The sequence below is a fragment of the Microplitis demolitor genome, chromosome 1 (assembly GCF_026212275.2).
Source record: "Microplitis demolitor isolate Queensland-Clemson2020A chromosome 1, iyMicDemo2.1a, whole genome shotgun sequence".
In the NCBI taxonomy this organism is placed as follows: Eukaryota; Metazoa; Arthropoda; class Insecta; order Hymenoptera; family Braconidae; genus Microplitis; species Microplitis demolitor.
The window spans coordinates 224,637-240,031 of NC_068545.1; the positions used below are offsets into that span (position 1 = coordinate 224,637).

The 15,395-nt window shown below is 28.4% G+C and overlaps 3 protein-coding genes across 3 annotated transcripts; all 3 read left to right on the plus strand.

Annotated features, from left to right (window-relative positions):
- The first annotated feature begins 171 nt into the window (after positions 1-171).
- Positions 172-2,921, plus strand: LOC103577869 (HAUS augmin-like complex subunit 3). The gene is made up of 10 exons (XM_008558717.3): positions 172-353; positions 431-647; positions 725-943; positions 1,003-1,189; positions 1,255-1,469; positions 1,546-1,677; positions 1,743-2,079; positions 2,139-2,371; positions 2,446-2,614; positions 2,688-2,921. The coding sequence occupies exons 2-10, from the start codon at positions 451-453 to the stop codon at positions 2,835-2,837; spliced, it is 1,839 nt and encodes a 612-aa protein (XP_008556939.1). The 5' UTR covers positions 172-353; positions 431-450; the 3' UTR covers positions 2,838-2,921.
- A 422-nt stretch (positions 2,922-3,343) lies between these two features.
- LOC103577868 (Glycogen synthase kinase-3 binding domain-containing protein) lies at positions 3,344-7,607 on the plus strand. Its single transcript, XM_008558716.3, has 2 exons — positions 3,344-4,416; positions 4,534-7,607. The coding sequence occupies exon 2, from the start codon at positions 4,801-4,803 to the stop codon at positions 5,293-5,295; it is 495 nt and encodes a 164-aa protein (XP_008556938.1). The 5' UTR covers positions 3,344-4,416; positions 4,534-4,800; the 3' UTR covers positions 5,296-7,607.
- A 1,193-nt stretch (positions 7,608-8,800) lies between these two features.
- LOC103577867 (xaa-Pro dipeptidase) lies at positions 8,801-15,387 on the plus strand. Its single transcript, XM_008558714.3, has 9 exons — positions 8,801-9,066; positions 10,982-11,180; positions 11,654-11,893; positions 12,719-12,780; positions 12,854-12,898; positions 13,784-14,053; positions 14,123-14,567; positions 14,646-14,797; positions 14,886-15,387. Exons 1-9 carry the CDS (start codon positions 9,041-9,043, stop codon positions 14,959-14,961), a joined length of 1,515 nt encoding a protein of 504 aa, XP_008556936.1. The 5' UTR covers positions 8,801-9,040; the 3' UTR covers positions 14,962-15,387.
- Positions 15,388-15,395: the final 8 nt, after the last annotated feature.

The window sequence follows — 15,395 nt, forward strand, 5'->3', positions numbered from 1 at the left end:
ATTAGACCGTCCCCCACTTTAGCAAAAATTTGAACGTTGAATACAGCAACGCGCAGTAGCGCCATCTCAGCGCGAAATTTCGAAACTTTGTTAAAATAACCTACTGACGTTTAAGTGGAGACAGACAGTAAAATCTTCATTATCGACAAAGGTGTCAAATATAAAATTTTAAATTAATAAACAAATGGAGATACTTGACATTGCTGAACAGTATTGTTGTCTAATTAATTATTTAATATTTTAGTTATTTAAAAAAATTATTAATTTATTTAGATTAGATTTAGTAATAATGATTTTAATTATATATAAATATTAAGTATTATGTTATTTTATTAAACGGATAAAAGTGAGAGGTTAGAAAATTAATATAAAAAATTATATATATTTAAATATAAAAATATATTTATAATTTTTTAATGAGTGATTAAAGTTTTTAGCGATTAGATTAATATGGATCAATCGAGAGACAATATTTCTGGAAAAAATCTAGCTGATAAAATTGGACAATTGTTGTCTGAAAAACAACTCAAAATTAGTGTTGATAAATTTCAAGAAACATGTAATAATCCAAGTGTTCAGCCGTTTTTAAAATGGTTTTGCCAACACGTTGGTCCAGATAACATCCTGTCAAAAAAAGAAATTCAGTTGTAAGTATTTTCTTATTTATGAAAAATTAAATTAACCACTCAGACTTAATTAATTAACTTGATAAATTAATTTTTAGGAAGAAAAATTTGAAAGAAACTAACGTTTGGTTAACTGGAGATAAATTAGATGGAGCATTATCAAATGCCCTGAGTGATCATCCCCAGCTTTTATCGAAAGTTGATAAAAATTTTAATTACGAGACTGAACTTTCCAGGACATGCGATGCCGAGAAAGAAGCTTATGATGAAGATCTTAAATATCAAAGTTCTTTAAATAACTCATTCAAGAGATTAAAGTAAATACTAACTACTAAGTAACCCATAATTTAAATTATAATTTTGTTTAATTTGTTAGAGAACTTGAACTGAAACAAGAAGAGAACATAGAAAAGGAGGAAGCAATCCTGGAGAAACTTGAAATTAAAAATTACAAAGCGTACAATGACTGTGTTCATATTATGGAAGAATACGATTCGCTGTTACGAGAAGCTAATCTGTTATTACAGCATGCGTTGAACGTTTACAGCGATGCAGCAGAAAAGGTACTACCAATTTTATTTATTAATTTTTAAATTAGCATAACAGTAATTAAAATATATTGATTTAGAGAGGGCCTGTAATTTGTTGGACACAAGTACCATTAAATATATACATAAAACAACTAGACACTTACAACAATTATCTTGAATTTTATATAAAAAAAAAGTATCCAATGTTTGGGAAACTTTTTTCAACTAATTCATCTAGCGATGACGAAGCGGAAGGTTATGATCTGAGTATTGATTCATCAAAAGAATTGGAAGCGAAACAATGTGAAGCAAAGTATATATTACACTCTTTTTATTTATTTATTTATTTATTTATTTATTTATTGTTTTATTTAATAATTTAATAATAGGTTAGCAAAGGCGGTAGCAAAGAAAACAGATGTTGAAATCGAACGGTCTACAGGAGAAGCGACAATCATGCGTGTCATTGAAATTTATAATAACGGTGAAATAAAAATTCCTCAAACAGATGCTCAAATCAAGTAAGTTTATTTGATTGCTCTGTATTATTATAATTTTTGAATTATAATTTAATTTTTTTCTTCAGTTCAGAGATAGCAGATCTTAAAGCTAGAAGAGATATTTTATTACAAAGTAATACGTTATTAGAGCACGAATTGAAAGATTCCATTGATACCTATGGTGGAATGGTTGTCTCCGAAGTAGTTGTTGGCATCTACGAGTCCCGATTGCAACATAAAAATATACAACTTAAACAATTACAAGATATTTTATATATAACTAGAGACATGGGTCACGCTCACTCAGATTTACTCGCTATTTTAATGCAATTACAGTTACACAAGCTACTGCGTCTTAAGCGATTTGTTCCTGACGCTCAATCAAATTTAAATACTATCTATGGGCAATCATCTAAAAGACGCGTAAGATATTTATTATTTTAAAATAATTATAATTTTTTAAATAAATTATTTATTCACAGGAATTATTGAAAAGCCTTCAAACTCAGTACAGTACGATAGCTTCATCTACGCCGTGTAATCAAAATATTTATAACAAATTATTTTCAAAACTGGTTTCGGGAGATAAAAATTCTGGAGATTTATTTGAATCATCAGTAAAACAATACAGTGAAATCATTGCTGAGAATAAAAGTCTGAAACAACAACTTTTAGAGGATTACTTTTATAATAAATTAGAAAAATTGCAATCATTGTAATAATTTTAATTATTTCAATATTTCGTGTTCTTATTTCTTTATACAATATTTATTTGCATATTAATTACAGAGAAAATCAAGTAATGGTAATATACAATAATGAATTAAATAGCGGCCCAACTAGGAGTTTTAAATTTATGCCTAATAAATTGGTTATTCAATTTGAAAATGTTCTGACAGATGTGGAAAATAATCAACAAGATTTCAATCAAATAAGAAGAAAATTTAAAAAGCTTTTGGTAATTATCACTTTAATTATTTAATATAAATAAATTACTATTATTATTATCATTAATAATTATATTTTTTTAGGAAAAAATAAGTCAAAATTCTTTAGAACGCGATAAAGAAATTTTGTGGCAGAGATTTTTAGCAGATCCCCAAACTCTTAAACAAATATACGACCAAGCACAGAATGAATTAAACCGCTCCCATTTTAGAAATACTTTATTAAATGAATAGCTCAATTAATTATTATTTTTATAATTATACATCGATATTTGTACAATTGCTAATAAATTTAATCAAAATTACATAACTAATAAAAGCAAGACTAATGATTAAAAAAAACCAGATAGTGAGCTTTTATCTAAAGTGGACCAATCGGCAAAAAAGCTCGATAATTAAATTACATAAAGTAAGAGAGTAATAGCGTAAGATTAATATTAAGATAAAAAAAAGTAATCACGGATCGACAACTTTGTTGACATACAATATATTGTATTTAGTTTTGTATACACAAACATTTAAATAGTATATATAGTATATTGTGAACTGCGAAGGATGACGTAGCGGCTCGGCGGTGCTCGGCGGCTTGGCCATGCTCGAGAGTAACAGAGTAACCTTGATCCAAACATCCAGATTTTATTCCCCACTCATCTTCTTTTCTACCATCCACACATGCTTTACCCCTACCACTCCAGTCTATTCATTCTATACACATACATACAATATATAAATACATAGATACAGGTATAATTGTATTATATGTTTAGTGTTGTCGGGTGTCGAGCACTCGAGCGCGTCCCAACATTAAAAAAAAAGTGAATCATTCGTCCGACAATCGACGCCGTTCATCGACATTATTATTTTATAAAATAATTCATTCAAAAAGTACTTACATTCATTTATATATCTATAAAAACAATAATAATATCAAAGTTTATTACTAATTATAAATTGTTATTGTTGTTGGAGTATTGGAGTCGGTGTAAAAGTGTGTGAGAGTGAGGAGGATAGTATCGATTTGCCAGGGGTTCAAGTTAACGGTTTATTTACATGAGCTAATGTTGTATATCTCTGCGCATGCGCCCCCAGACCAAAACAATAATAACAGAGTGAAAAGGTTCATGGCTGGCAGCAGCAGCAGCAACCAGAGCAGCAGCAACAGCAGCACTAGCTCAAGCTTTTAAGAACAAGACCTCGGCTGGCTCCATTTATATATTATATTATATCAATATCAATATAAACTATTACAATATCAAAAGATTACGCCGTCGTCTAATTAACACATAAATATAAACAAAACATTAATTAAATATTATTATTATTGTTGTTATTATAAGTGAGTTTAATAAAATAAAAAGTGTGAATGTTTATTTTTGTGAAGCAATAACAGTTGAGTGTAACGTGTCCAAGCACAGCCATCTAACAATATACAAACTTGAAAACAAATACACACACACATTAATTAATTAATTTTTTTGTACTCTGTGATTCGACATTTTTCCACTGTTTATCAATTATTAATTCCAAGTTAATCGAATAAAGTTTATTACTATTGTTATAATTATTTAGTTGAGTTGGTGTGTAAACAACCTTAAGACAATTTAAATAAAATAATTTGATGGACGTGTTACTTTCTCCAATTGGTTTGTGAGATTGTAAGTACGTGAATAATATCAACACAAAACATATCACGCGTTTTCGCCGGGTGAATCACGCGCACACTCAATTGATTACGCATAGCTGGATGTGTTTATATACTGGTAAATACGTTATTGACGTGTTAACTCATCAGACCTGAAAAGATAACATTGAGGTAAGTTTACTAACAAAAACATCACAAAAACAAATAATAATAATTTTTAATAAATCATAAATTTATCTTTGTGTTGTATTATTTATTTACTTTTTTTTTTTATTTTTATTTTCTCAGCAAGTTTTGAAGCATCTGCCAGTCATTCAAAAATTTAAGCTGAGTCAGCATACCATTAATAATAATAATAATAATAATAACAACAATAACAAAAGGAACAAGACGCCGAAGGACATTAAGCCAAAGACTACATACCTCGGTTTCCTTAAATTTGGGTAGAAATATTTTAAAAATAATAAAATTCAGGTATACGCATAATATTATTTAGTACCTAAGCAATACTACCTGAATAGTATATTTAAAATAAAATACATAACGGAGAACAATATGCCGAGTACGGACGAGAAAACGACGCCTTATTTAATTCAAGTAATGCCAGAAACTCATTACCGAACTTTAGATGTCGATCTATTGGTATCCCAGATAAAGAAAAGCTTACGGTTTACGAACCTCAAGGCTAAGTCGAGCGTAAGCTCACACAAACCAAGATCATCGCCGTATCTGATTCCATCACGCATCGAAAGACAGGCCTATTTCCACAATCAAAATAACGACAATAACAGCAAAACCGACGAAGATGATCCCTATGAAAAGTTACGAGAACTGATAAAACAGGGCCGGCTTATCAAGGAAGCCGTAAAAAAACTACAGATGATGAACTTTGAAAATTTGTCAAACAATACGGACAGCGATGACCAGGATCGTCATGACGACGACGACGATGATGAAAATACACATCATCGTACTTTCCGGAGAAAAACATTTTACTATGACTCCGAGGATGAGCCCTTGCCGGCAGTGTATGACTCTCTAGATCTTTGAGTTTATTTGTAATTTGTACTATCAGTGTATGCGTGCTATAAATTACAAACTAATTATTAATTTAATTATATTACCATAATAATGATGATGATTTAAATAGTATACGAAAAAAAAAAGTAAAGAAAAAGAAAAATAAAGTTGCTGTGAATAATTCGCGTTATTGAAGTGCGGAAATTGGCTTGGATGAACGATGAGTTACTAACGAAATCGTATTTCTATCGTTTACTCACCAAGTATCTCTCTCTCTCTCTCTCTCTCTTACTCTACAAGTTCCTCTTTAATCTGCTCACACACCTCTATTCCCCTGTTCCTGTCTCACTCTTTCCTCCTCAACCTCATCCTTCTCTTCCACCTACTTGTGCTTTCCGCTCGGTCATATTTGCCATTGTAGTCGCGCTGCCTGGTACCATGTATCCGACAAACGTACAAATATATACATATACATACATAATACGCTTACAAACATTGATTTATTAATATATATATATATATATTTGTACATGTAGTACGTTACAACAAGCTGATACATTTATATATTTTGAGGCCATACTGAAGAACACAAGTTAGTCGTCGCAACACAATTAGGCACTCTGCTGAACTCTTCCTTAAATGGACATGTTTGTAAATATTATTGAGCTATATTTATGTTCATTTTTTTTACGCTTAAACAATTATTACGCTTGGTGTCGGTAGTAGTCGTAATAGTAGTAGTAGTAGTACAGTAAATATGTAATAGGCGTACTCATTATCTCATTGCATATACTTATATCAACTTATACATGAGAAAACTTTCAAGCGTAAGATTTATTTAAAATTTTGTCTAACTCAATTTCACACGACACCATTATTATATGAAAACATCTGTGTTTGCAATGTTTTACAAACGCTGTTGGTGTTTTGTCGATTAGACATTCCACGTATTCGTCATCGGCTCCATTACCCCATACTGAGTATTCCGTTAGAATATAATATACATAATTATATTTTATCCCAAGTAATAAATTTATAAAAATATTTTTAATTTATTTATTTAATTAATGGATGAGGTGAAGAAAAAAAAAAAAAAAAAACGTAAATAAATAAATAAAAGAAATGATGACTAGTCTGAAGTGTTGAAGTAAGTTATGTAAGCAGTAGATCGATGATACACGTCTCAGCAAACTTGTTCATTCTTGACATCGATACCCGTCCGATATTATTAATGTAGTTCTGAGAATGCTGTATACATATACACATATATATAAGTTTTGTGTTAAAAGACGACTAGACTAACATAAACGCTATTCTATTCTTGTAAATTGTTGGTATGGTATATAGAGTGTACACGTATATAGAATTCTAGTGTCTAGCAGACACACTTGATACCCCCAGGCATGTACATATGACCGCGGAGATTGCCTATCTAAAGAGTTTGTCAATAAAATAGCAGGCAAGTTAAGGGTGAGAGAGTTTTTCAGAGAAGTAATTAAAAAAAAAAAAAAAAAAATAAGTTAAGTTAAGAAATAAATAATAGTAATAAAACAATAGTTTGCTGTGCATGTTTTAATGCATAGACTTCTTGTGTACCAATTGATGATCGGTTCAAAGGGCGATTTGGTGTTGAGAATCTTTGGTTGTTATACCAGGCTGGTATAGAAACACCTGTTAAAAAAAAATAAATAATTATAAATTGTCTGTATATATAAAAAAATATATATAAATTGGTTGTAGTAACGATGATTTATAAATTGTTAATTTAAATGATGGCTTGTAAGAGAAAAAATAATGAAAATATGTAAATCAACACCTTGAATAGATATTGTTGACACAACTGTTGATATTTATAGCTAATAAATATTCAGAGTTGCGTGAATTGACGTAAAGTACGTTTTTAAAAGCATCAGCACCGCCTCGGTAACCTGGTCTAGTGTATATCATTAATTAACCAGTTAGATGGTAACAATTAGTAATGTTTTAGTTTATTTAATTCGCCAATTTCCAAAAGCTGAACCTATTATTATTTTTTTTTTAATTATCGAATTTAGTTTAGTTTATTATTATTAATATTTTTCCTATGTTAAGTAATTAATTAAGTTAGTAAGTAAGTAAGTAAGTAAGTAAGCAAGTAATGAATGATTGTTGTATGTAATTTTTTTTTATGATGTGAAAATAATGCGTGATATCTTTTTTTCTGTTAAGATCTTACATAATAAATTTAACGAACAATATCTTGTTGTGATCGTCAAACGTGTTCTCGTTTGGCATTTGTAATAATAGATGATGATGATGATGAAAAAGAAAAAAAAATAATAATAATATTCCAAGTTTCAAAAGTCAAGTATCAATTGTTGTATTTATTTACTTTTTATCACCACCTCTTTAGTTTATTATTTTATCAGCAATTATCTCATGTCGTAATGCATGTATATATATAATATTTGTGTTGATAAATTAAACATTAAAGCTAACTATTGATGTATGTGTCTACTTAATTGAGAACTTTATTCCAAAGTATCATGAGTTATTGTTAGTTATTGCGACATCAAACCTTATTTTATCAATTTGCATTACACATGTATATGTATCTATATATATATATATATATATACATTGTATTCAATAACAGTATAGTGGTAAAAAATAAATTAATGTTGCATCAATGCAATTATACCTGACGACGCTTCTCAGCATTGTCTGGTGATAATTAGGCTTAATGAAATAGCCAAGTCATTGATTTTTATTTATTTTTTATCAATTAAATTTGTTAGTATTGTAGACTCGTATATCCACTTGTTCCTACGCCCTTGGTTCGAAAGTATTCAACAAAGAACAAGGGATATATCGTTTAATTTACAACCATGTTCTGCGGTGGTTCAGGTACTTTTTATCTTCTTTAAATTCCTCAGACCTCTATCTAACAAACATTAGATATCTGGCTACAATACTTTTATCTTGTTTGTTAGTTATCTTATTTTATTTTTTTTATTTTTTTTTAATTACCTTATGACGTAGGATGTCAAATAATAATCTTGAGTAATTTTCTGAAACTTTACTCAATGAAATGCATAATCACACTAAAAATAAACTCATTTATTTTTCGTTAAATATCCATTAGATTATTGAGTATTTATATGTACTATTTATGTCGTCATCGGTTTTAATATTATATATATATAAATTGATTTCATCGACCTGCACTTGCTCTGCTACATTGTACAGCAAGTAAACAAACCAACGGTCAAATTGACCTTCTTCAAGAAGTCTCTATATGTATAATAATATAAATAACAAATAAAAAAATCCGTTTAAATTTATTCTAACAAATAAATTAATGTCTATAAATAATTAGTTTAAAAAAATTAATAAAATTTATTATTAATAATATTAATATTGAATTATCAATCATAGACAATATTATCTAGTTAACATTAAAGACCAATGACCTTTTAAAATGTCAACAAGATAAAGATACATATAAATATATATTTTATCCTCAATTTTATCAGTTAAATTCGGGTGTTACCGAAAGAATAAAAAAAATTTATTAGCATTGATAAGTAATGGCTAAAAATATTATGTTTTAAGAAATATCCTGTTCACTTGCTGTAAGTAAATTGTAACTGGAGTGGAGACTATTATTAAGTGGACTGATGATACTGCGGCGATAAATCTCATGTGTGTGTGTGTTCGTGTGTGTAGATGGGTTTGTAAACGAAAACACGGCTGACAGCTAGCCGGTGAGACTTTACTCGAGTTTACTTTCAAGATGGCTACCAGCATGTCCACCAGCAAGTAAGTATTTATTTACGTGATATATTTAAGTGTCGATGCCCTCAAAAATGTAGGCTTCGGCTTCACCAACCTAAACAATCTCATATATTCGAACTGACGTAAATTCTGGATTACTTTGTCGTAACAAGTTACATTTTTTCTTAATATTATTTTATTTAAGCTCCAAATCTTGTTTCATTATCACATAGTTGTGGTTTGCTTTAATTATAAAGTTTCTTGGATATAAAAAAAAAAAAAATAAATAAATAATATCTATCAATTATTTATTTATAAATTTTTAGTGATAAGTAAATTTATTTTTATATTTACGCCGTCTGCTTTCTCCGTTTTACGTTTTTGAGGTTAGAGTACATGTCTACAGTACACATACAACAAATATATATAATATATACTCGTGTGCTGTTATTCGCAACAAAGCGTGTTGTTTACTCTGGGTTACATTGTAGACTTGTAAAATTTAAAAATACATATAAATGTTTAATGAAAAAATTATCATATATTTTAATGGTAAAAAATAAAATTATTTTTAAAAAATTTAAAATATTTAAATTAAACACATCTGAGTTTATATTATTATTTATTTAAGTAATCAGAGCAATTGCTTAATGTCATGTGACTGATTTTGTTATCAATAATCATGAGAGGCTTGTGCTAAAATTCATAATTTATAACAATATATAAAGAGTATTATATATAGATGAATATATTATTAGAACAAAGTAAATAAAGTATAGAGGAGTATAAGCGTGCAATGACACTGTTGACTGTTGTATATTTAAAATATAACGCGAATACACCTGTCCTTCTGTATCTATAAGTGCTTCCGTTTCTAAAACACTTGTATGTATCTATGTACACCATACTAAACTTCTTCTCGATCTCTTGCAGTTAGTTATTTATATTTATTTACTTTTTGTTTTAAATTATAAGCTATCCTATTTATTTTATGTTATATATTTAAAAATTAAAAAGTATTGCGATATTTTACGTAACGTTTATTTGTAAATAACTAAAAGCCAAGAAAGAGGAGAGAGTTATATTTGTAGCGTTTGAAGAATTTGCGAGATAAATTAGTTTGTCAGTCGATAGTTAACGCAAAAAAAAAATAATAAGCAGTTATGTGATAACCAATTAATTTAAATTAATATAGATTGAATGTTTGATTCAAAGCAACTTTAGTAGTTTTTTTTTATCTCGCCCTCTGCTCACGTCATTTTTATTATTTATTTATAAACATAATTTGTTATGAAATTTATAATTTTATTTAAGTCAATCATGCATCAATAATTATCTTCAAGGTAATCCCATTTCTCCAGATTATTTTTTTATTATTGATATTGACATCATTATGTAATTAATCGTATTGTAAAAATAATTATTTTTCGCCTGATAAAAAAAAAATAAAAATAACTAAATTTTTAATACATTGTAATAAATTTTATTACTTTGTCATTGAGCTTTTATTACACACTCACACATTTTAGTTATCTTCCGGTTATTTTATTTTTATATAAAACTTATTTATACGTCACCGCAGTGTCTATAAATAATTAATAAAAAGTAATAAATGTTTATTTTAATGGTGAATTTAATGTTGCCGTAAATAAAAATAATATATATAAAACATATTTAATGAGAAGCAATTTAATTTTTTTTATGAGGTTACATTCTTCGGCAACTACAACAACAACAGCAACAACAATAATAATATAAAAGCAAACCCATCAACCGAGTGTGAGAGCATTGCACCATGTGTCACCACACAGCAATTACGCAATCAGTATTGTTTCATTTAAAACATAAACATTAATTATATTATTTGACAATATTTATATATTTAATTTATATGCAAAAAAAAAAAAAAAAAAAAAAAAAAGTTTTTATTAAATACATAAATAATATTTATATTTTTCAGAAATAAAGAAAAATGTTTGTTTACAAGAGGCGATCATACAATTACGGTACCAAAAACTCTGTTTCGCGATAACAGGACACGTCTTGCTCATCGTCTGAGAGAGACCGCAGGAGTACCAGGTGAAGGTGGTTTTGTTTTGCTGCAGGGTGGCGAGGACGTGCCTTTCAATGACACTGACATTAACTACGAGTTTCGGCAGGTGTGTTTTCCACCTGTTTTTATATTATTTTTAGATACTCTGTTTTTTATCATTTTCTTACAGTTTATGAAATAAATGTTTTTATTATACTAGTAATTATAAATATTATTACAAGTATATGGTAAAGATAATAAAGAGAATAGAAATGATGGACATTGATTGCATAAGTCTGTCTGAAAGAAAATCAGCTCCGTACTTCCGGCGAGCAACAACATACTCGTCGGCATTGCTGACTATGACGCTTATATTTGTCTTATTCTTCGTCTTGGTCTTTTTATTTAGCTTTGTAGTTTGTATACCAACAGCCAAGCTGTAGATCACTTTGATTGTATACAGGAAGTGTAGAGAAAAGTTCACTGACCTGATGATTGATTGCTGAAAGAAAACATTAGAAAAGACGTTTTAAATCACTTAAAACTTTTTAATTATCAATAACGTCTCACGCATATTATTTTTTTAATTTTTTTATTTAGGAATCTTTTTTCCAATGGTGCTTTGGCGTTGAAGAACCCGGATGCTTTGGAGCGATAGAAATAACAACTGGCAGATCGCTATTATTTTTTCCACGACTGCCTGCCGAGTATGAGATCTGGTGTGGCAAACTGAGTACGCTTGATGAATTTAAAGAAAGATACGGCGTTGATGAAAGTTATTATGTTGACGAAATAGCCCAGGTGTTTACTCAAAAAAATGCAAAACTTATTTTAACTTTGGTGAGTTACATTATTTATCTTTAAATAACACAAGCATATATTTAATTGTTTGTATATTTTAATTTAATTCACTAATTATGATAGAGTGGTTGTTTAAGAAATTTAAAAAAACGATTTGATTGAGCAAAAAACGTTTTAAATAAATCTCTCAGGCAAAGACACTTAACGTCGTATTGATGTTAAATGTAGGTCACTAAAGAACAGGCCGTCTGAGTGAATTTGCTATAATCTATTGGTAGGTCGCCGTTAGCAACACCTTATTTCGTATGACCTCGATGATAATTACATCATTTACTTTTATAATAAATAATAAATAATAATAAAACACCAAATCATTTATTTTTTGTTTATTATTTAATGCAGTATGTACTTTGTACCGTTTCTTTTTTTTTTTTTTTTAACTAATAATAAAAATTGGCATAATAAATTAACAATTTGATATTATTGTAAAAAATATATGACTATTTGTATTAATTGGATTTATACGAAAACATGTTATAGCAGACAGTTACAAATGAGAGACCTCTAGTATTGCATCAGTCAGTATAATAGTGAACTTCGAAACAACATTCGACTGACTAAAATAGAAACCAATGACATATGTATCGTCCGCAAATTATTTTTTAATGTAGATGTTAATATTTCTACAGTTTGTCTTTACTCTATTTTTTTATGTAATTGTAATATAAATATATATCAAGATTGCTCGTGATACTCGACTTTTTTTTTTTTTTTTAGAAAATTTTTTTTTTATATTTATTTAATGTATTATTAATGATGTAAAGATGATTTAGCAAAATTTATAAATTTTTCTTTGACTTTCAGTACGGTCAAAATAGTGACAGTGGACTTTACTCCAAAGAAGCTAACTTTGATGGTATTGAAAAGTGAGTATATATAATAATAATTATTATATCATCCTTTTTCACATTAATAATTAATGATACTTTTTATTTTTAGATTCAAAGTTAACAATAGTATTTTGTATCCTGAAATATGCGAGTGGTAAGTTTTTATTGATGAACGAAACTATAATTTTTTTAATGGCATTGATTCAAATTAACACTCAAAAATTAATTAGCAAAAGATATTGAAAAAATTATTATTCGTCGGCTAGATATTTTTTAATTTTTATTTAAATACTTTAAATGATTTATCATTGAACCGAAATAGCTTGTGCTAAATTTTATTTCGAAATAAATTAAGTCGCGTCACAGACAATTTAATTTAAATAGTAAGGACTTGATGGATTCATTTTCGCGAGGTGAATGAATTAACAAAAGGATAGATAAACGATAGTAAGATTAAAATACGGATATTATAATATTATAAATACGGATTTAAATAATTTATTTAAAAAGAAAAACCTGTTAAACTGACGCAAATAGTATAAAGCAAAAATATATATAAGTATAAATATAACTGAAGCTGTTATTCTTGGTCAGTTATCGACACTTTATTATTTGTCGTACGTCATAGTTTGAGTAATATATACTATATACATCCGTCTCCAATGACCTTGTATATTTTCCCCGTGGACCTTAGTCCGGGAAAAGAAATATATAAGTAAAAAAACTATTTTTTATCATTACTTATCTATCCGCATTGACATTATCGAGATTCAAATTTTTTTTCTAATCAGCCCGCAAACCGTCACCGAGAGGAGAAAAAATTGGAATTTACTGTGATGACTAAACTAAAATTCCAACTTACCATAGTATTTTTTAAAAAGTTTAACTGTAATACAATATACATATATATATAGTAATTTTTATCTTGCCGATAAAATGTTGCTGATGAAATCCTTTTTATTTAAATAAAAATAGTCTTAATTATATCAGTTCATAAGACTTTTTAAAAATATAATTATTTATTTATTTTTTTTTATAGCCGCGTAATAAAATCTGCTGAGGAAATAAAAATTATGCGATATGTCACAAAGATTAGCTCAGACGCTCACAAAGTAGTTATGCGTTCAATACGTCCAGGATTTACTGAATATCAAGGTGAATCAATTTTTAAACACTATATTTACTCAGTAGGTGGATGTAGACATATTTCTTATACATGTATATGTGGTTCTGGACATAATGCTTCGATTTTACATTATGGACATGCCGGTGCTCCTAATGACAAAGTACTGAAGGATGGTGATATTTGGTAAGCTATAAATTAAATATATATTTATGAATTATTTATTCATTTATTTATTATTTTTTTTTTTTTTAGTCTTTTTGATATGGGAGGAAATTACTGCGGTTATGCTGCTGATATAACATGTAGCTTTCCAGCGAATGGAAAATTTACGGATAATCAAAAATTCATTTATAATGCGGTTTTGGGTGCACGCGATGCGGTGATTGAAGCTGCTAAACCTGGCGTCAGTTGGACGGATATGCATTTACTAGCTAACAAAGTGATGCTACAATACCTGAAGCAGGGAGGTCTATTAGATGGCCACGTAGACGACATGATTCATGCCGGATTGAATGAAATATTTCAACCTCATGGTCTTGGCCATTTGCTGGGTCTGGATGTTCATGACGTAGGTGGTTATCTACCTGACTGTCCCAAGAAATCCGATATTCCGGGAATTAGAAAGCTAAGAACTGCCAGAACGTTGCTTTCCGGTATGATCTTAACAATAGAACCTGGATGTTATTTTATCGATTCTGTAAGTTAAGAGTATTATATTAATAACTCAATGACAGTTATAAATGGAAACAATTTAATTAATTGACTTTTATAATAGCTGCTCGATGCTGCGCTGGCAAATTCCGATCAAAATAAATTTATTAACTCCGATAAATTGAAACTATTTCGTGGGTTCGGAGGCGTCAGAATTGAGGATGATGTATTAATTACCGATACTGGGGTTGAAAATTTAACTTCCGTTCCACGCACGTCAGTATTTTTATTTTATTTAATAATTTATTAATTATTAATATTTATTTCTGTACAATATATTTTATTTTTAAACTAAAATTTTCAGAGTTCAAGAGATAGAAGAATGGATGGCTCATGGCAGAGAAAATTTATTATTACCTCAAGAGCAATTTAAACTCTAATATAATAATATATATTTCAAATAAATTTACGACAGTCGAATACTCGTTATAAGCCTACCCGTAATAAGCCTCTTCCCTTTATTAAGCATTAAGTTGATCAATAAAATTATTATTATTACCGTTATCATTATAATTTTTTGCATTATAATTCTTATTAATGTAAAAAAATAAATAATTATTTTATATAATATAAGGCTTATAACAGGTAGTCGAAAAAAAAAAAAAAAAAAAAAAAAAAAAAAACTAAACGTACGGCAGTGGGAAAACTGAAATTCCAAGAAAATCCAGAAAATCCTTCACTTCCCCTAGACCAGGCCTATGACGGTTAGTCGACTGTAAAAAAATTATTATATATTTTTATATAAAACTTAAGCATTTTAAATATGTATGGGAAAAATAAGAAAAGTTTGTGCGTCAACTATGAAATATTAATT